At 36.5% G+C, this 23427-nt stretch overlaps 1 protein-coding gene across 1 annotated transcript in view; it reads right to left on the bottom strand.

The window, feature by feature from the left end:
* LOC149559165 (protein CNGC15b-like) overlaps positions 1–23427 on the bottom strand; it is a 119677-nt gene that overhangs the window by 68453 nt on the left and 27797 nt on the right. Inside the window, exon 3 of the mRNA XM_089833084.1 lies at positions 14289–14835. Within this exon, the coding sequence (XP_089689210.1) occupies positions 14289–14835 (547 nt within the window). The remainder of the gene's footprint in view (positions 1–14288; positions 14836–23427) is intronic.

Below are 23427 nucleotides of genomic sequence, written 5' to 3' on the forward strand. Positions count from 1 at the left end.
AGGGATGGACTGCCAGTTGACCCATCTTGTTCGACATCAGTCACAGACAGGTGACAAGGTCAGATTCATGTTTGATTGGTCATTTTGGGCCTTTTGGGACCATTTGGGAAATATTTTAATATATTTAAATATTTCCTAAGTTAGTGATTAAATAAGGTTAAGTTTTAGCCATTTTGGAGTAATAAGGGGTTTTTTGGCCTCATCTGGATGCGCATCCTTTGGTGTGATAGCTCATTGGAAAGGTCTCAAAATTCTCTAAATCTTTCTCTTTGGTCTCAGGGCATTTCAGTGAATGGAATTCTATCTATGAGGAAAAGGGTCATTTTCTAGTAACACGACCACTTTAAAAATAAGAAATTATAACATTTTCACTACACAACACCACTTGGAGACAGCTAGGGTTCGATTTACAATTGAGAGGGGGTTATAAGGAGATGGAAGCTTCATTCTAAGATCATCTTTTGCATATTGAAAAACTTGTTTTTGTGAATTGGCTCTGAGAGAGCAATTCTTCATCTGGGACGCAAACCCCAGGTTCTGGATTGGCTGGGACGTAGCCCTCAGCAGTTATTGGCATTGGATTCTTCAGACAGTGTGCATTGCTATCAGGGATAGAGTACACCATTCTTTATTGTGGATTCAGATTGCAGATTTATGATTTCAGCGTTAAAGATTGATTCTTTCAGCTGGGACGTGATTCCTTGCAGTCTTACGGCTGCCATTTGCAACAGTTTGGCATCATTGTTGGATGTAAGCTCTTTGGAACTGTATTGGATTTATTATTTGGCTTTATAAATCAGAAATCTGCTTGGTACGATTTATAGCAATTCTGATTTGGTTCTATGTTCTTATTTATTTTCAGTCTCCTCTCATGTTTATTGTTCATTATTCATTACTATTGTGAAAACTATCAAAAAACACAAAACAAAAACAAAACCTTCTGCAACTTCTGTCTATTCTCAAAGACCATCAAAAAAATCACAAGAAAATATAGTTTATTAATTTAAAAACTACAGTAGATCAGCAAGGGCATCTATCAGGGATCTTTCAATGGATAAGAATGACAAAGTGTCATATGTGTGTAGAAGATTCCTGTGTTGTCGACAACATGTGCTTAAAAGAGGTGCGGACCCCTGTGATGACATCATGACAACTCACAAGAGTGTGCATACTCCTAGGTGACTAATAAATAAATATTAATATAATGCATTAACCTAAGTACACTTAAGTGTAATAAGTAAATACTTATTTACACCAACACTAGGTTCTACTTTTGGCCTAAAATGAATGGGGATATCAGACAATATGTTTGTTTACCGCATAGGGTAAGAAGTTCAACACATGTATAACACAATTCAATTCAGAACAAGTACTTTATTCATGTATGCACTTGCAGATTACAATCCGATTACAATGACTATAATGATCCATCATGATTCCAAAGTCCATCTCGGACGTGTACATATACCTTTCCGAAGGGGTGACTAAAGCGTCATGGGCCCGTTCGGATACTACTCTACCTGTCGGCTACATTATACATTTTACCGACATCATCATCCCCCCCCCCAAAAGAAGGGTAGTCTCCGGACGACAATACAACAAAATTCATTACAAAATTTCATTAACAACAAAATACATTAACTGACTAAGTACAACAAGATAAATCTGCTTCTGCCACATCACTTTCACGTTTGTCTCATGGTTGCACCAAACTGGTCTCCAAACCACGTTGCATCTGTAGCCTCTACTAACACAATATTGTCTCCTCAGCTGACCTTGATAGCCACCCATGCCGCTTTCTCTGTTTTCAACTCCTGGGTACACTGAGCCAAGTGTCGTCGTATTGCCTTCAACTGGATGATCAACTCCTCCCGAGCTCTCTATGCATCCACCAAGACAGCCTCATATCCAACACCTACGCCAAGTGCCTCTAGTACACAGACACTCATGCCTACAGTCGTAGCTCCAAGTCTCACCAATTGGTCAAACTTTCCACGACTGATATCCGCAACAACTGGGGGCCTAGGAGGCAACGCCCCCAGCGGGGTCGAGGGGCTCGCCGCCAAGACCAAATTAACACTCTGAAACCCACACAAAACTGCATGTAACACACTATTTCTATCATTTTCTTCCAATTCCACACTCTTTCTGGCAACTGCTTATGTCTACCCTTCCCTTTGGCATCATGCATTACTCATTCTGAACAATTTCATTCTGTCGTCATTTTTTTTTTTTTTTTTTTTTTTTGCTCTTCCACTTCCTCTTTCCTGCAGACTTACTTTGTGAATCGGCTACAACAATTCCTCTTCCTTTCTTGATACCATTCGTACGGCTGTCCCATCTTCTCCCTTGCCGTACGTCGTACGACCTTCTTCTTCCCTTTCCTCTGGTCGCCCAATCCGTACAAGCAGGCCGTACGGTCTTTTTTGTTTCTTCTTTGTTATTCCTTACATATGCTCTTTTTATTTTCATTACGCCCAAAGGCCGTACGGTCATCAATGATTCACATGTATTTCGAACTTCCTTGGGTCTGTACGGTCCTTTGTATTCTTTCCCACTGGAGACCATACGGCTTATTCCTTCTATCTGCTTATTCCGTACGGTCTTTCTTATTCCTTCTATCTACTTATTCCATACGGTCTTGCTTATTCCTTCTATCTGCCGTACGGTACGGTCTTGCTCACCTCACCAAAGCTTCGAGGCCGTACAGTCATCTAGGGGCCGTACGGTCATGTAAAACTCTATTTGATTTTCAGCACAAGTTCTTTTGGGGTCGTACGATCGTCCAATAACGTCGTACGGTCCTGCAAACTACTTCCCAATTCCCTTCAAGGCCGTACGGTTCTCCTCCAGTATTTTTCAAGTCGTCCAATTAGTCATACAGTCTTTGTTATAGTCTAAGCCTTCAGTCCGTACGGTCATAAAGGAATGTTGTACGGTCATCAAAAACTCCTTTTCCATTCTTTGTAAACTCACTTTATTATTGTTTTCTCCCTTTATTATTATTTTGCTATTTTGCTCCATTTTTCTTCATACTTTTTCTTCTGATGATGTCTTCTACGATCGTGCTACAGGCTTTTGTTTCCCCCATTTAATATTCAAAATTCCAATGCGTTTTATGCTTCACGTTTCATTATTTTATCACTTCATACTTTTACAGTTTATCACTTAATATTTTAAACTATATTCGACTTTAATATTATACATATGTACATTATTTACAGACATCTTTTCTTCGTTCAATTATTTGCCCACGGAGGATCCTTCCTTTCCCTGTAAATTTTCAACTTCGATCCATTTACGGCATCTGGTATTTATTTCCCGTCTAATGTCCACAATTTAATTGCTCCGTTATATCCAACTTCCCGTATCTTGTAAGGTCCAACCCATTTAACTTTAAATTTTTCAGGCCTTATTTCATTTCGTCCATTATACTTCAGTACCAATTGACTGTGTTGAAAGTTGTTCAATTTTAAACGCTTCTGACACCATACCTTCCACCTGTTTTGTGCAACTTCCACAGCCCATGCTGCATAGTTCTTATTCCTTCGATACGGCCGCTTTCGTACGGGTACCACACCTTCGATTAATGGTATCCGGTGGACACATAGCTCTGGTGGCACTCCTTTTAAGTCCTTATATGTCTAGGCTGCCGCCTTCAATACTGGGTTCCAATCATCTCCTACAAGAATGTTCTTTGAATTTTCCTCATCACCCAAGTTTATTGTTTTCATCGTCGGCTCTTCATACTTCATTGGTTTATCTTTACTGAACGTATGGGCAAGTGTTTCATCCACCTGCACTTCTCCCTCCTTCAGTTCATTGTACTCCTTCGAAAACTCATGGCCTTCTTTTCCTTCCATGATACTCAAAATATTGCAGCTCGAAAAGACCTTCCATTTGCCAGTGTAGCAGTCCATTCACAGAATTTAGGTCGTCATCAGTGGACCCTCCTAATCTCAGCACCCCTTCATCATCTGGTTTCATCCTTTTTTTCCCTTCATCGTCATTCTTGCCTTCGCCTTCAAAGTCTGAGGACGCTTCTTCTTCTCCTACCATCTATGTATGCAAATCGATTATAAATCTCCTACCTCCTTTCTCCATTGACAGGGTATTCCTTTTCCAATCATGCTTTACCTTAGCTTGCACCAGCCACCCCCGTCCCAAGATGGCGTCGTACCCTCTTCTCTTTAGTGGAATGACCACAAAATCCAGTAAAAATGGTTGTGTCCCAATTGTTACCAGCTATGCCATCAAAGTGCCCAAAGGTTTTATCCCATGTTGATCTGCTGTAAGTAACTGAAAGGTGGGTGGCCATAGTGTTGGTTGTCCAAGTTTTTTTCAAATATCTTTCGGCATCACATTCACTCCCAATCCTCCATCTACTATTGTATCCGTTAGCATCGTACCCAAAATGCCCATCTCCACCACTGTTGGGTGTCTACCTGTCATAAGTGCTAATAACATCGAACTCTCAAGGACGATGTCATATTTATAATAGCCGTACGCAACTGTGGCATGGTGAGAAGATCATTTCATTTAATTGGCACTTCTGTTTGCATTATCTGTTTCACCATGTTTTGTTCCGCCAAGTTTCTTTTCGGAGTTTCAACAGTGTCTTTTACTTGGGACTTCTCTACTTTCATCTGCTTCTCTATCTTTGTTCGGGCTTTTTGTAACCTCTCCTTCTCTTCTTCCGCATTCAGATATTTTGCTTTCCTCGCCTGCTCCTGCGTGATCGCCAACACGTTCTCATTACTTGTTTCAATACTTAATAAATTTACGCTTTGCTTTGGACATTTCGAATCTTCATGGTCCCCTGGACCACACCATCTGCACAGTAGTTGTGGTGTCTCCTTCATAGTACAGTCCCTCGCGAAGTGACCCCAAAGATTACATGCCCAGCATTGTATCATTGGCCGTCCACTCACATCATATTGTATTCTACTCTGGCCTCCATTGTTATTGTTATTGTTTCCACCCCTTCCACGTCTATTATTATTTCGATAGCCACCTGAAGTTGCGTCATTGTCCGTGTTATTGCTATTGTTCGATGCTTCCTGCGTTATTAACACCTGCTGGTGTCCTTTTGTTTTCAAGTTAAACAGGCACTCTTTCAGGGAATGCCCCACCACCTGGCAGATGTCACAAAACTGCTTCTTTGGGCATGAACCCTTCATATGGTCGTCCTCCTTGCAATCTGTGCACCACAGTTCTCCTTTTACTGTATCTGGATTCTTTTTCAAATTTTTGAATTCTTTCATCATCCAAAGCATGTCTTTCTGTAGTGCTTTCACCTTCTTGTTTGATTGCTCATCGCTATTGCTGCTTTTCGAGGATGAATCATCCGAATCAGAGGATTTATGCTTCTTCTTCTTACTCATCTTTTGTTCACTTTCCAAATCCATGACACGAGTATACACATCGGTGTACGATGTTGGTGGTACAATCTTCATTTTCTTTTTATGAGCCAACCGTAGCCCCGCCACAAACCACCGTTTTTTCAACCCATCCGCTGGTTGACTCTACATCTTTCCGATCAATTCTAACAGTCGCCTGGCATAGGTTCGAACTGTCTCATTCTTTCCTTGTTTGGTGCTGTAGATTTCTGCCACTATTTCATTATCATCTCGGAGTAATCTGAATTTTGCTATAAAAAAAATTTAACATTCTCCCATGTATTAAGTTTCTGAGGACTAGTGTTAGAAAACCAATCTATCGCCACACCCCGTAGGGTCACTAGAAATTGTCTTACCCAATCATCCTCATCCGTCACACCATTTGCCGTCCATATGGTTTCACACGTTTTACAATGTCTGATAGGGTTTGTTGAACCATCACCGTGAAACTTGGGTAACTTTTCTTTAGGGCCAGCCATCGTTACTTGCCTTTGATTCTGAGGTACTTGTGTACCCATGTTGTTCTGAGCTCCTGCACTGTTTTGGACTCCCGCACTGTTCTGTGCTCCCACGCTGTTCTGGACTCTCGCGTTGTTCTGTGCTCCCATGCTGTTCTGGACTTCTACGTTGTTTTGGATAACAGTCTTGTTCCCAACAACTACGTTGTCTGGTGAAAAGTCTTCAAGTGATGTTCTATTCTCCGCCTGTATCCGCTCGTCCGGTGTATCGAGAAGGAAGAGATCACTCCACGCTCGTGCTCCCTCGACACTTCGAGTCGTGCGAGTTGTTTCCCTTCCGTTCGGACACTCTCCCCTCGGTGTATACAGGCTAAGGAATTCTTCCTTCTTTCCTCCACCAAATTCAAGCGTTGTCGAGTTTCTTCCAACAATTCCTCGGCACTCCTGTCTACTAGGTGAGTGCACTCCCTCCGTCTATGCCTCTTCACCCCTTCGGTGGCCCTCGACAATCTGCTGAAGTCTCTGCCTGCGCTCTACTTGCTGTGTTAAAATTAAAATTTATTTTGCTGTACTTAGTTCATTTTTATCTTTTACCTTGTTCTGATCCTTGTTTGGCAAATTCGGCATTAATCTTCATATTATTTCTTCGTTCCAGGTACGCCTGGCAACGGCGCCAAATGTTTACCGCATAGGGTAGAAGTTCAACACACGTATAACACGATTGAATTCAGAACAAGTACTTTATTCATGTATGCATTTGCAAATTACAATCCGATTACAATGACTATAATTATCCATCATGATTCCAAAGTCCATCTTGGACGTGTACATATACCTTTCCAAAGGGGTGACTCAAGCGTCACGGGCCCGTTCGGATACTACTCTACCTGTTGGCTACATTATGCATTTTACCGACAACAATGTTGAATGTTGTGTAGTGTGTCAAAAAGCAAAAGGCAAATCTTCCAATGCAAGCCTTTATCAGCCCCTTCCAATTCCTACCAAGCCATGGGACTACTTAAGTAAGGACTTTGTTGTAGGGTTACCAAGGACCAAGAAAGGGTTTGACAGTATTTATGTTGTAGTGGACAAATTCAGCAAAATGGCACATTTTATTCCTTGCAAGATAGTCCATGATGCTTGTAAAATTGCACATTTGTTCTTCAAGGAGGTGGTAAAAATCCATGGCTTACCTCTAAGTATTGTTTCAGATAGGGACACAAAGTTCATGAGCCATTTTTGGAAAACCTTGTGGCATAAACTAGGCACAAATCTGTCTTTTGGATCTGCCTATCATCCTCAGACAGATGGTCAAACTAAGGTCATAAATAGGAGTCTTGGCAACTTGCTAAGGTGCCTTACAAAGGAATATGGACATGTTTGGGATCAACTCATTGGGCAGGCTAAATATGCATAAAATGATATAGTCAATAGGTCAACTCGTACAAGACCATTTGAGATTGTCTATGGGTAGCATCCTAGAGGGGTGTTTGAACTAAGGGAGCTGAAAGATGGTGCAAAAGGTAGTGGATATGTTGAATACTTTGCCCACTCCATGAGGGAAGTCCATGAAGCAGTAAGGAAGACCTTAACTGAAAATGCCGAGAAACTCGAGCATAAGGTGTGTTGGTTCCCAAAACCGCAGATTGGAAATCCAAGAGCCTGCCACTTCTTCGATTAGGACTTCTCAATCAGTTCTGACCAACGAACGGGAATACTTCTCGATTCCCTTGCACTTCAGACTCCGCTACACCCAGGCAGGTAAACCTTCACCTCAAACGCTGACTTTCTAGTTCAAGGCTTTTCTATAGCGAATTTAAACATTTCTGAGTTCTTCGACTGGCAAGATAATAATTGAATGTTTTGTATAAGCTTTTAAAAATGGATAATGGATGTGTTGCTTGTAGAAGGAACATATAGATTTTCTGACTTCAATAATAGAAAGACCAGTGCCTCTGCTCATCCGGGCAATAGAGTCAACTTCAATGAATTTTTACATACAACTGTATATAGTTCTTTAGCACTTATACTGCCAACAATCAAATAATCAAGATGCGACAGATCAAATGTATATGCAATTTTAAACTAGTCCAAATTGAATTTTAACTCCTCTGGCAGGGAGACAAACTGGACACAGATGCGGAAACAATTATTTATTTCACAATATCTGCAATGATCAGACTTAAAATGCTAAATGACCATGTCTACTTATCCTAATATTTAAATTGATGCAGAATTCCAAAAAAATAATTACAAAGGACGATTCGCCTGCAATTTAAATCTCCATGCCATTTAAAAATAAACAAAAGACTATTTATTTTATTATTAAAATAAAATAATAGAATTTTTATTACAAAGCCATAGTGATCCCTTATTCCTCCTCACAATAAATAAATATAAAATATTTTCTCCTAAGAGAATATGGATGTCTTTTCGAATATGTCTTGATTACAAATAATTCATTTATATTTTATATCCTCCTCCTAATAGAACGTGACTTTTCAAATCTAATAACTTATGTCTCTTCAGAGATAAATCACACCTTTCAATCTTAAGTAACTTTCTTAAACTTCTGATTAACCAAATTCATGGAGATACGCAATGTTTAATATGAAAGTCTTTGCCCTCGACACATGCCATGAGTCTTTATTCAAACATCCTTTACATATATGTAGCGTATTTAAAGCTTTAGTCTTCCATTAATCAGTGATGTGGCGAATTAAGCCTATTCTGTCACGCCTTATATTTCCTTCGGTGTCTTTATTTCATTCTTTATCTGCATGGTTGTGAGTAATACGTATGTGTCAAATTCTCTGTTCCGTTTGATCCTCTGACATAGACTCTCGGTTACTAAGGGTGATAGCTTTTTATATCTCTTACTAGACGTGGCCGGTGAATGGACGACTTGGCTTTCACATTGCCTATCAATTCCTATTCATGTCCTTTATTATCGATGCTTCCAAAATTGCCGCTAGACCACATCTAGATGTATTAGTCATCTCATATCTCTAATTATGAAACAAGCCTGTCTCACAACAATACTCGACATTTATATTTTTTCTCTCTACGAAGCTAACTTATCTGAATCACTATCTTTGTACATCCAAAAGGCGTCGCTCCTTTGTGGTGAAATGATCGATCTAGGAATTCATGATCGGCTGAGCATGTTGAAACTTTTCATTTATTTTTGTTCTAGTATTGAGTTTCTGATTCCAAGCATCTAGATTGTTTATGAACCTCTAATGATATATAAAGAACTTTTCAAAGGGCATCCAACATGCGAGCGCTAATATCTGCAAGCAGTTTGGGAGGCTTTTGTGCTTTCCTACCTCCTTTTTTGTTTTCTATGTAGAAGCGTAAGATGCATTCCTTATCTTTTATTTGAGAAGAATAGTCTTCATAATGGCCAGAAAACGAAATATGAATTCTTGGCATCATTATCCTTTCTAGGAAGTCATTTGCATTCCAAATGTTAAGCCATGCTTTGGCACGCCTATATAAGTACTTGAAGCCAAAAAATGATTAGTGCCTGAGCTAATGTACTCAATTTCTTGTTGCATTCTATCAACTTATGGTCAAGGTTATTTTTAAATGCAACCTTGCAAAGTCTTATAGAACAGAGGCTTTTGCATAGAGGAGGTCACATATGAATTCTGCCGTAGGCTTATCAACTGATTTGCCATTTGTCACTACCCATCATTTCATAGAAACAAAATAATGTGGTCTGTATTTTATTTGATAAACTGACATCATATGTTTTAGCCACATTATCTACCATTCTTTCCTGATTATATGGCACACTGGATATGTAGTGGACATGCCTCTGAAGTTTACATTCCCATGCAACTGCATATTCGTGTATCTTATCAATTCTAAGAGAATTTTCTGTAAACTTTTCAACTTATTCCTCTTCTAATTGAAGGCTCTTTGACAATTATATTTATATGACCTTCATATTTTTTATGTTTTATATATTTCAGTCACCTATAGTACCAATTTTATCCATACAATGCTGAAGCTTTTTGACATTGATAATACCATTTCATCATTTATCTCCTATAAGATTTCACAAATGGAGATCAATAAAAAATTTAATATTTTGAGCTCCATCAAGGTGTATGACAATAAGAGAGATGTACAATTCCAAGTTGGGGATCTTGTGATGGTTCATCTACACAAAGCAAGGTTGTAGAAGGGAGTTCCTCATAAGCTTCAGATGAGAAGGTTGGGACCTTGCACAATACTGGCCAAGTATGGCAATAATGCATACCAAGTAGAGCTTCTTGAAGATATTGGACAATCACCAATCTTCAATGTTGCTAATATGGTTAGGTACAAAGGCCCTACTCCAGATGTTGATCAGATACTTAAGGAAGTCATTCAAGATGTGGAAGATCTGAACTTAACTCCTCCACCACTTAAGGTAGCTGAGAAGGTACTTGGCTCAAGAGTTTACAAGCAATCCAGGACAAAGGCTTATTGGGAACATCTTATAAAGTAGCATGGAAAAGATGATGCAGAGGCTACTTGGATCAAGGAAGCAGACTTCAAGAAGTTAGGCATAGACCCCAGCTTGCCAAATCCAAGGATGGATTGAACTTTTGTGTATGGGGGAGTATGGTGCAGAAGCACCTAGGCTAACTCCTATTCCTAGTTCCACAATTTGGTTTCTGGCTTGTACTAACCTTAGGCCAAGTCGGTTGTGTTTGGACCTTAGAAGGTCATGTATATTTGACCCTAGATGGATTTGACTAAGCTCAATCCATTCTAGATGTTTTGCTTACCTTGTGCTTAAGTTGTTAGGAAGCAAGATTAGGGTTACGGGTCTTATACACTAGAAGTCTAGGGAAAGTTTGGTTTTGAGCTCAATTTGTCCTCTATGGTGTTTTTACATCTTTTTGCATAGGTTGGAGGTCATACATTGTCATTTGACACAAAGTTGAGAAAGATGTCAAAAAGTTGTCAATTGTTGCAAAAGTTGTCAAATAAGTCAGAATGGCCCAAATCAGGTGATTTGGTGCTCTAAAGGCTAAATCATGCTTGGACATCATAAAGAGGTCATACTAGGCCTATTTGGAAGTTTCCAAGGGCTAAATGTAAAAGTTGTTAGGAGATGCAAAACATTGTCAGCAATTTTGAAAAATTGCTTGACAACATTGTGACAAGAAAGTTGCATATCGTGGAGATGGAGTTGATGGTTAAGATAACTATCTAAAACCTCTGAGACAACCTATAAAACCACGAAGGAGACCCATCCCAAGGGTTGGATTTTGTAACAAGTGAATTTTGAAAAGCTAAAGGCACGAACTATTGTTTAGAATTGGCAGTTTTTCATGTTTTTGATTGCTCGAGCACTATCATGGATTGAAAAACTCCTATTTGCATTGGATCCTTGTAGTTCATGTTCTTACAGTGCTTTTCATTTCATATTGCAAGTTAATAGGAGTTCATTTAGCTATAGTTCTAAAATCTTTTGTTTTCAGTCTATCTGGTGTTGTTGTTTTGGCAATTTTGGGGAAAATGGCTCCTCCATGAATCCTCACCGTGGAATCATCATGGCCTTGAGAAACATGGAAGTGGAGTCCTTATACAATGTAAATACTAAGGGAGAAGCCTGGACAAACTGGTTTGCCATTTTTCAATTGATGCCCTAGGTAAAGCTTTCAATGCATGGCTAGGCGATCACAATGCTTACAAGATGATTTTGATGGATTGAATGTGTTAGATAGTTCAATCTAAGAGTTACAAAAGGGAGAGGGACATATGAGGATGGAATGTGTGTGAGGAGAAGTTTCCAAGACAAGTTTTTCTATGCATTCCATTGGAAATTCTTGAAACCCTTGTTTTTAGGCATAAAAGTAGCAAGGTGGTGTACGTACAGGTTGAGGACCTGAGACCAACAAAATCTTGAAGTACTTCCAAAAGGGTATTCATATAGGAAGTTAGTTTTCCACCTTGTTAAGAGAAATTTGGAATTATATTCCAAAAACTAAGTTTGGAGGCCTAATTCAACTAGGCCTAAATAGGACAGTTCTGTCAAGTTTGAAGGAATTATGAGGAGACTTATAGATCTTTAGTCCAAGAGGATAGGGGAAGCCTAAAATCCCTCAAGTCGAATCCCTCACTCCCAGTTGAAGGTAGAATGACCATTCTTGATAGAATTATGAGTTTGGAGAGCAAGTGGGAAAGACTCTAGGATGAATGCAAGTTGTAAACACCTTGGTATAATTGGATAATGGAGATTGGAGGATAGGATAGCAATCCTCTTGAGGTTAGGGTGAGAAGGGGAACCCTAGTAGGCTAGAAGAGAAGCCTAGAAAAGTCCTTGGTGAAGAAAAGGGTTGGTAGCAATCCAGTTACATCAAGTACTTGGGGTACTTAGGGTACTGGTACAGGTACAGATACGGCTATTTTTCATAATAGGGGACGGGGTACTTGGGTATGTCAAACTTTGATTTTAATTATACTTTTATATTTATAGAAAATCTGAAATTATGAGTCATGACGATGGTTTTTCAAAACAAGAACAGTGATAATGTTTGCAAATGTAATGTATTGTTTTCAATTTCATATTAGCTATATGTTTGTAATAATAATATATAATCAATGTTTAGATGCATAACAGAGAAGACAGACATTACACATGAACAAGAAGATCATAAATCATATGACAATGACATATTGCAAATGATAAACTTCTGACTTGAATAGTGATAAAGTTTATTGTTAATCAATATTGTATCAAAGTTTCAAACTAATTACATATTGAATTAAGCTTGATAAACAACAAGCTGATACACAAACAAAAAACCGAAAAAAATTCAGATATCTTAATTAAGGTCCTTAGCTATGATACTCTCCACCCAACACCTGGCACTTAGGATACATGTACCCGATACTTGGGTAGGTGGGTATGAGTACCAGGGGTGTGGGTACAAGTACCCATGCAACCTTGGTTTTCATAATTTTATCCCTTAAAAAAAATTGATAGGTTTTAATATTTTTTTCCTCAAAAAATATTTGTTGGGTTTTAATAAATTTTTCCTGAAAATATCTTGTATTTTACTAATTTTTCCTCAAAAATTATCTGTTATGTTTTAGGTTTTTCCCCACAAAAACTATCTGTTTGGTTTTAACAATTTTTTCCTCAAAAAATTATATCTTGAGTTTTACTAATTTTTTCCTCGAAAATTATTTGTTAGGTTTTAATATTTTTTTCCTCAAAAATTATTTGTTGGGTTTACTAATTTTTTCCTTGAAAATTATCTATTGGTCTTTAATCATTTATTCCTCCAAAATTATCAATTTGGTTTTACCATGTTTCCTAAAAAATCAAGTCTTGTACTCTCTAATCCATGTATTGGATTTTGTTTTCTGGTTTTGATTGATTTTTCACCTCAAAGATCATGTCTGGTTTTGCAAATTCTTGGAGCATTAGTGGCACTCATCTTGGTGATGGAAAAGTCAGTGGCAAGCTCTTGTCTCTTGTTGCAAAGTATTCAAAAGGGGGCAGCCTGCTCCATCTTTTCTGGACAGATTTTGGCTACTCTTGGTCATGACATATTGTAAATCCAAGGAGGGTTTCGACTCTCAACAGTGGCAAAATGTTCTAAAAAATTATGACCACAAGACATGTATTGTCTTCTGCAAAGTAGTTAAAAGATGACCATTAAGGATAATAGAATATTGTAATATTTCTTTAATGATCATCTTAGTTAGCCTTTAGTTTTTTTTTTTTTTTTTTTTAATAGGTAATGGGCTGAAGCCTAGATTGCGTGCTAAGTTCAAGTATACTCGAACCCAAGACCTCCCAAATGAGAGGCTCTTGCCTCATTAGCCTTTAGTCTATTAAGTAGTTTCTATTTTTGACATTAGTTCACAATTGTTTCTTTTAGAAACATCGTCTTTGTAAATCTATATAAGGAGCTTTCATCTCCTATTTTTAAGAACATTGATTTACCATAACAAATATTGTCAGGGAAAAAGTTAAAAAAATACAGAATTCAAATCATAAATGCAGCGGAAAATAACCTTGTTCAAGGTGAAATTCCCACATCTGTATTTCTGCAAAGGATTGATGTGACTAATTCAAACAATAATGCAAAGTAACACTTGTAATTCTTATGCTTAGTGACACTTGTAACTCCCTTATAAGACACTGAAAGCTAAGCAAACAGCTATCTAAAAATGACCAAGCAAACAGCTCCTTAACCATGACCACCAATAGATATCCTCTATTTATTACTTTTGTCTCCGATGCAAGTTTTTGAGTCTATGGATTGGCATTTAACATTTATCTTAATTATAACCAGTGAGCCACATCTAAAACTTATCCAGATAAAAAGTAAAAATTAAATATATATTATACATTCCAAAATAGTCTAATCAAAAAAGAGAATTTGTGAAAAAGGACTAAAGGATTAAATTATACCTGAGGGAGAGGCAACAATGCAAGAAGATCTAGAAAGAAATCTGTCTTCAAATATCTCTTTGCAATTTGCGTCGGATCAGTAACAAGTTCACCCCTGCCAAAAACCCGTGAGCTTGGAGCAATATATGCAGTTCGGAACTTTAATATCATATGCAAAATGTAGAACAGGTCTGCAATTGATCGGAAAACAGTGACAACAATTGCAAGAGTCTTATCAATTTGCATACATGCAGCACCACTTCTGTATAAAGGCAGATAGAAATAAAGTGGATCAAGAAATAAGGCAGTTAAAGAAGAAACAAGAAATATTTTATTCCAACGCTGAACCAGCTCATCTCCAGGGTCCAAAATCCTCCTACTCAGTGGTACAGAATCATCAGCTAATACTTTGGATTTCCCAAAGTGAGACGGCCGTCCCAAATCTGTCAAGCCATCAGGTTTTCTGAAATGGTTGGGAGTTGATATCTGAAATGATTTCAAGCTTGTCTTGTTCATTTCATCCTTGTTTCCCCATGTAGACACTGGACTGTCCAAATCATGCTGAAACCTGGAAAGCATAAACGAAGCAGCTATTAAAGTTTTAAACAATTGCATGTTATGTTTTTCAAGGACATTTATTAGCAGTCAGAGTGTTATGCCTATTCATTTGTACAAGCAGATTCCCGTGGAAAATGGAAAATGTCAGTTATTAATATAATACGTAAATAATTAACATTTAAATTGTATTGTGAAATTTTCCATGTGTACTTCTTAACCACGCTTCTATTATTCTATATACAGAAACACAAGCATTTGTAAGAGGTTAGCATCTATTAGGTCAGATAAAATACAAGAAAAAATTCAATAAATATATATTTTGCAGATGAACAATTGTTTTCTGCACAGAACTAAGAAAAGAAGAAATGTTACTAAGTTCAGGGATTTAAAGGATTATTCTGTAAGCAATGGAAAAAGACATGAGAGTACTGTTATGAGGTCACACAAATGCCCAAAGCTTGAGCCAAACAAAGGTAGCATCAATGAATACCATGGCAAGTTCTTCAGAACAAATAATGAAGAATATGCATTATTTAAGCACCAATACTCATTACTGAACTTTAACCTTCAATTTTTTTAGATTTGGCTAGCTGAAATTAGATTCGCTTATTCGTCAACTAATTAATACCAAAAACTCCATATCTTAAAAGAATCTAAGTGGAAAAGGCCAGTTCTAGCTTGTGTTGGTTTACTTTGCAAATGCTCACTGATGATATCTTTTGGATTAAAAATATTTCAGCATAATCATTAATGACTTCAAAAACATCATTCTGTTCCAGCTAGAAGCAATGGATGAAGACAAATAATAGTTTTAGAGATTCTTTTCGTCATCTTTGGAGCAGGTTCAAATTGCAAAGTGCAGAATAGTTCAGCAAATCGGTGTTGCAGAGAAAGTTCTGTTAAGGTTGTAGCTTCAGTCGGATTGTTTGGATCTGAGATACATTATTGTTATTGGTAAATCATCATTTTCCTATATATATATATATATATATACTTATCCATGTTAAATAATATTATAGTATATAATATATATATTATTATACACATTATAGTATGTATGTATATGTATATGTGTGTGTATATATATATAATATTATATATTATTATTGTTTATGTTAATATAATATTACTGAATGATGATTAAACCATAGAGACATGTCTCTTCATGAGACATGTCTACTCCTCTCATCTATATGAGATCCAAATCTGCATTTGGAAAACATCAATTAAAATGGCCATGTTAGTACATTTGCAGAAAAGATCCATGTTCTCAACATGATATCAAAGACTAGTTGCAAATGTAAGAAAATCAGAAACTATGATAATCTGGAAGGAAGATCAGATGATGGAAAAGAAGGCTTCATATATGCAGGGCAGTGTGTGGCAGGAGGAGGATAAAGAACTGATTGATTGACGGGTCTGTTAACTATAATAGAGATTGGTTGAAAATGAACTTTTGTTGGCAATGGTGTCGATTCACTCACTATCTTTGTAGCCAAATGGTACATACCTCTTTCTAATGGAAATAGATAAATTACACCTGTGGAGGTATTTTTGAGTACACTATTGCAAAGAAGAGACCTACTGAATAACGTGAATCGTGTAGAGCATCGAAAACTATGTCTACAGAAAATTTAGCCATTAACTTCTACATTGACAACAAGGAAAAGTATTTAGAGGGATAATGAAAGAGAAAATAATTGAAGAATGGGTAAATGAGTATATACCACTCACCCAATAGGCAGTGGTGAAGCCTGCGATCCTGAAAGGGAAAATAAATAACATAACCACCAGCAAAATTGACAGCCACAAGCTTTATGTGAAAGAAACCAGTTCAAAGAAAATAATCTCCAATGGAATAAGAGAAAGTAAGTCAGAGTGGCACAAACAACATCCAAGACTAGAAGTTCATCCTACCTAGAAAAGATCCTTCCACCAGAAGCAGTATACTAGCTGTAAACACAAATTGAGAGAACATGTTGGTAGGGATGAATTTTTTATAAGTTCCCCATCAGGAAAGGAGAATGTTTTCCCTAGAGCCAAAAACTTTAAGTGACCCAAACATGGGATTGAAGGAGATATTATAGGCAAACAACATCCACATAATGACCACAACCACAAATGCATAGAGCATCATCAAAGAAGAATTGACTGTCCATTTCTTCTTCACTATGCCTCCGTATAGTGTGATGAGCCTCGATGCAGATTGCATTCCAACAAATGATCACCATCATCATCTTCCATGTGTTGTCTTCATTCTGCACCCATTTTTTCTTCACTAATGCCTCCGATCTTTAGTTTGACCCCCATATTCATAGGTGAATCGCTCCATCGCAAGTCTTGAACAACTTATAAACGTGGATCATTAAGTTCTCCCACTCTAACCATTGGTTGAGTGATCAAACATAGAAGGCATTATCACTATGGATGTTTCCCTCGATTATTACGAGTGTCCTTGTTTGAGTTCCTCGACTTTGGACATTGAAGCAATGTTGAAGTTTTGATAAATTGCGTCCTTGTGATGAGTGGTTGTGTTCGTGTTGATTACTCAGAGATATTGATTGTCTCCTCTGCTTCTATTGACAAAGGTTCAAATAGAGACTGTTCTTCTAAAGTTAATGGGGGATTATCTTTTGGCGTCGATGAATGAGTGTCACGCAGGCTCCACGGTATTCAGTGTACTGGAAATGACAAATCCTATTAAGGGGGGTGTTATAACTTCCATGGAAATGGTCTACATGATGGGTTATCACCAGCTCTATGAGGCTCTACGCAATCAAAATTTATAAACCTTGGCGCAGTTATCTCCCGCCTATGTGGCATCTCTATTGACCGACCACTCCAAATGAATTTCTTGTTTATAAGGGACAAACATTCAGTAGTGTATTCCGCTAATGACGAGGAAACATTCATGAAGATGAGATTGGGTCATCGCATGGTATGATCAGCCTTGGGGCATGTGTTAAGGGTGGAAGATTTTTGGACAACACACATAGTTAAAAGGTCATTTATACAGATAGAACCTTTCTTCACTTCTATTAATAAGTCAAGAGGTACGTTTATGAATCTATTTCATTTTTATGAACTTATGTTCATTTATATATAGAGATGTAAATGTTCATACATAATTTTAAAAGGATTATATATATATGGTGATTATAAAGAATATATATTTTCTAAATAATTTCTTATAAATATAAGTGAATATAAATTGAGATATTGATCATATAAGAAAATAATATGTTGGAAATATAGATTATAGTATGCATATAGAAGATGCAATATATGCATGTATAAAATTAATTAGATATTTATTATATTGGAATAATAGGGATCATTCTAAAAGTAATAGAGTATCACATTGGTTTCTAATTATCCACATTTTGTTGGAAAGATCTTATATTGAATACAATCTAGGTCTCTCTCTTATTTTTCCAATACGTACTATAGGAGCTATATGCCTTAATATTTTCCTTCGAGAATGTTCTTGCAGGAAAAAGACAGAGATTGAGATTCAAAGGGAGATTGACAGTTCATCAGAGGCAACCTTAAAAGAGAGGGAGCATATAGAGGATATGATATAATCAACCTTTGGTGATCTTGATCATATTAATTCAGAGGGAATAAACCACATTGTGATAGATTCACTAATGATATAAATGTGGAATACACAGATTGCAAGATGTACATAATATAGGTTTAATCAAAAGATCGAACAAACACCTTTGCATGAACAGAGGAAATTTGAGTTGTTGTGAGACATTAATGAAGCTTTTAAGAATTCATTTGAACCATATACAAGTCTCTTGTTGATGAAAGGAACTCGACATATGAGTTGTAGGTTCATTCATGTGGCACAATCATACTCAATCAAGATATTGGCATATTGTGGACAAGTTTGAGAAAATGGAAGGACATGTTCCCTTCTACTGTTAAGCTAAATGAACCTTCAATGGACAAAAAGAGAAAGTTGGAACTTAGAAAGAAGTTGTCATATTTGATACAAAATTGTTTAACGATATAAGAAAGAATGGAAATTTTACATTGTGGAGGGCAATAATAGTCAATGTTCCATTCCTACTTGAACCTTATTTAGAGGAGAGATGTTTGATTCTCAAATAATCTAAGAAGACAATTTCTGAATCTTCATCTGCAGATAAGTATTCTTATTTTTCCATTTATCTATTCATTGTAGTCTCTCTCTTATTTGTAATTCTATACATATATTATAAGGGTTATTTGCCTTGATCTTTTCCTTCATGGTTGAGTATGTTCTTACAGGAAAACAAGGTTGGTACTTTTAACATGCTACCAAATATTGTGCAGACTCAATCTAATGATAGTAGCTCCAAAGATCCTGATGATCAAGATGGATAAAGTGAGGCTCTTGAAGTAAACATCTTTGATGATTGAGATTATGAGTATCCTTCTACATTAAGAGAGAGTATGACACTTCTTTGAAGGCAACGTAGGAGCTTAGAAGATTTACACTCAGAGGGAGTCTAGAAATACATGTGTGACTGCATGATTTTGATGGGCCTACTCTTGAGTGCATCATGAGGAAGTATTGACTTATCACTAGAAAATCGGAAGATTAATATCAGATTCAAAGTAAGTCTAACAAGAATCCTTGGGGAAAGAGAGACTCTAAGGGAGTAACTAGAGGACCTGAACTCCCAGGATCATTGTTCAGAGGGAGAATTTTGAGGTGCAATCCTTTGTAAATAATATCTTCTCTATAAGGAGAAGTTCTAAGTGAAATTCTTTGTGATGCATTTTTCTATGAAAGAGAATTGAAGTGAAAAAGCCTTTGTACCACTCTTTGACTGGGTTCATGAGGTTACTATTTCACATATGATATGTAATGAAAGGTGACAATCTTTTATTGACATATATAAATAGAAGGTAACCATTGTAAGGTGACGATCTTATAAATGGTAGACCTGTTATCATGACAGACTTCATTAAGTTGTTATCCCAAAGTGTTGGAAGTCGTGATAACGAATGTATCAATCATTGTAAGGTGATGGCCTTATCAATAATTGATCTATCTCCTCACACCAAATGTGTTGAAGCAAGCGTTATCATAGTTCTTCGGGCTAGATTTTGTCGGACACCATGAAAATCAATTGTTATGGTTCTTCGGGCCAGATCATGCCGGACACCATAATTTAAATCTGTCATAGACCACACTTACAGTGGTGTTCAAATCTTGTATTATTATTGCTTCAATTCTCTTTTTGCTAAAGAGGGAGTGTTAAGAAATTTAGCCTTATAGTGAATTGAATATCATACTGAGATGATATCTCTTCATATACTTGAGAACATTATGTGTTCTACAGATCCCCCCTAGCTAAGAGGGAGTGTTAAAGTTGTAGCTTCAGTCGGATTGTTTGGATCTGAGATACATTATTGTTATTGGTAAATCACCATTTTCCTATATATATACTTATCCATGTTAAATAATATCATTGTATTTAATAGTATATAATATATATGTTACATACCAATTTTCAACCCAATTTAAAATGTGCATATAGCCATTGAGGTTCACATGAAGTCAATTGACAGCTAAATTTGTTATAATCCCGTGAAATGGTAAGATGGTTAGTCGTTATAATTTCATATATAGATAACATGCTAGTTGATTATTTATTATGAATTCATAGAATTGAAAAGGCAATTAGCCGTTATGATTATTTATGATTAATAACTTGTTATGATAATATGATTTAACTGTGGAGAATTTCCTTATAGGGAGCACATCTAAGGGGTGGAAGCATTGTCAGAAAAGAATTGGGCACAGGGGCATCACCATCACTAGGCACATGAGTATGAATCTTAAATCACCATGGTTAAGGACCTAGCGATTGCATAACAAGATACACACATTAGACACACATGAGCTATTAGATAAACATTAAAAACATTAATGATCTTAACTTAATTGAAGTACATACCTTTATTGGATTATGGTTGACATTTTCATCACTTCATTATAATACATATTTATGTACATGCACATATATATAAAAATAAAGGTGACACCATAGCATTATTTTTATACAAGATTTTATCTATTTTATACGTACATTTAAATGTGTGTACAAGAAGATAAAATAATCTACCAGATGAAACATGTATTAGATATACATATTTAAAAGGTATGACCTTGGATAAACATTTAATATGGTGTCATCTTAATAAAATATATTTAAGCCCAAGTAAATAAATATGCTTATAAATTATCCTTTTGATTTATAACTTTCAAGTTCTCTTCCATATTTATTTATTTCCTTATAAGAGGCCGAATGTACACTTGGCATATGATATCGGTGATTCAAGAAGACAAATCTTTTAACTACTCAAGAGTTACGGCTTCTTGGAAGCCTTTGGTATTTTCAAATGCCTCCTTATTTATGGAAGTCGAGTGAGGCCAAAGACATATTCTTTCCCATGATTTTACCTCTACTCTCGTACGATTATTTCCTTCTTTTACCCTTATGTCACAAGTGATTCAGACCAGTCGTAATCCATATCTACTCTAAGTTTTGCATTGGGATTGCTCACGTCAAAGAAACTGGCTGCTTAGAATTAAGCCAAGGCTCATGTCTTCTTTTATATACCAGCCAGAAGAGCAAAAAAAGCGAGACTTTTGCATCATTACTTCCGCTTCCCCTCTTTTTTCCATTAATCTTATTTGTTGTGTTTGGTTTGGCTGGAGGATACACCAAGTCACAGACTTATCTGATATAAGCTTCGTGTTGGATATGTGATTCAGAGAAGTTGGTTGAACAAAAATCAAACCAAATTTCATACCTTCGTGATCAGGTTACATGATCCACTTTTCCTTTTCTTAATGCTTTATTCATGCATTCAAAATTGCAGAAGTTATTCAATATCCCATATGACTGTATATTGAATTGCTTATTTGATAAACCTTCCTCTCCTTGATTAAGTCTATGTCAAATGTAATGCTATGCTAAGATGTCACTTGTTTCCAGTCGAATTCCATTATCAATCTATTGAATAGTAAATTCTTGAGAAGAAGTTCCTATGTCATAGGAATAGTATTATGACAGTAATGGAACCATATTATTCTTTCACTAGCTGAAGCTCAGCGAATGAGTTGAAATACTTGAGATTAAAGACCTAGGACTCACCCAGCAAAATAGCCAAGAAAAAAGGTGAAGAGGTGAGAAGAAATCTACAAGAACATGAAATCCAAATCAGAAGCGATTCATAAACTTATTACATTTTAAATAGCTCATGCATGTCCAATTCATTCTCTGTGATCAAAGTCGAGTGGTGTGATTAAGTACCAGAATGTTCAGTGGCTGACAAGATGTTCTATGTCTATTCCGGGTAGGGAGGGCCTTTCTAGTTGGAGAAAGTGTGGGGATAAGTTTAAGGTCCGTGGTTGGGTGGTTAAGCCCCTAACAATGTTTCCTCTCTCCACAAAATGTCAAGACGTGCATCAAACAAAGATAAGTTAACCATTCAAACATTTATTGGTAACAGGTATTTTACTTTTATGATGTTTATTCAAGTAGAAGATAAGATGGATTGAGTTATATCATCGTTTCAGTTATTTCTTTAAATGAAAGCAACTTCTATCGTCAATGTAATTGGCAACCAGTTAGATCGGTTGATCTTCCAACTGGACATGGAATATATCGATATGCAAGAGATATGTTTATTTCGTGGATTGTTATTTTAGTCTTCCATTTATTTGAATAATGAATATGAGCGTATTTTCCTAACCAAATGTTATTGCCCTAATTGATACAGTGGTATGCAATGCCCTAGATGATCCAATGATAATTGATGCCCTAGTTGATACAGTGGTATGTGATGCCCTAAATGATCCAATGGTAATTGATGCCCTAATTAATACAATGGTATTAAATGCCCTAGATGATATATTGGTAATTGTCATTACAATAAAGTAGTATAGCTATTTGTTCCTTGAGAGGTATTTTATGGACTAACCTAGGTTTTGTAGAAGGATCCCTAGACGATTTTCACTTTGAATTCTACCGTATGTAGATTTCAAATTCTTTGGTAAATTCATTGATGGTGTCTTCAATTGTTAGTTATGAGATTTCCGTTTAATTGATTGTAACCGTTAATCTCATTCCCATGAACATAACTGTCTTCCTATGAATATGAAGTAATAAACGTATTTCTTTGATATGTTGGTTGTTAGTTAAGACCCAGGAAAAGTGGTTGTTGCAATATATATTATATTTGTTATATATATATATATATATAAAATTCGTGTTAATAATATTATTAAATGATGATTACAACATAGAGACATTTCTCTTCTCTTCCTCTCATATTTATATAAGATCCAAACCTTCATTTGGAACACATCAATTAAAATGGCCATGTTAGTACATTTGCAAAAAAGATCCATGTTACTCAACAAGTTCCATTGGAGAGCCAAGTCACGTGATGCGCACGACAGTTAATTAGTTAGGGGCGAGTAAAGCATACCATTTTTATGGAGTCTACTCTGCAGTGAGTTTCTGCATAGTGAATCCAAAGTAGCATTTCATCAAAATAGAATTTATTTGCATCTCTCTTTTGCAAAACA

Source organism: Cupressus sempervirens, chromosome 5 (genome assembly GCF_028749045.1).
Source record: "Cupressus sempervirens isolate cs-2001-9-10 chromosome 5, ASM2874904v1, whole genome shotgun sequence".
NCBI classification, from domain to species: domain Eukaryota; kingdom Viridiplantae; phylum Streptophyta; class Pinopsida; order Cupressales; family Cupressaceae; genus Cupressus; species Cupressus sempervirens.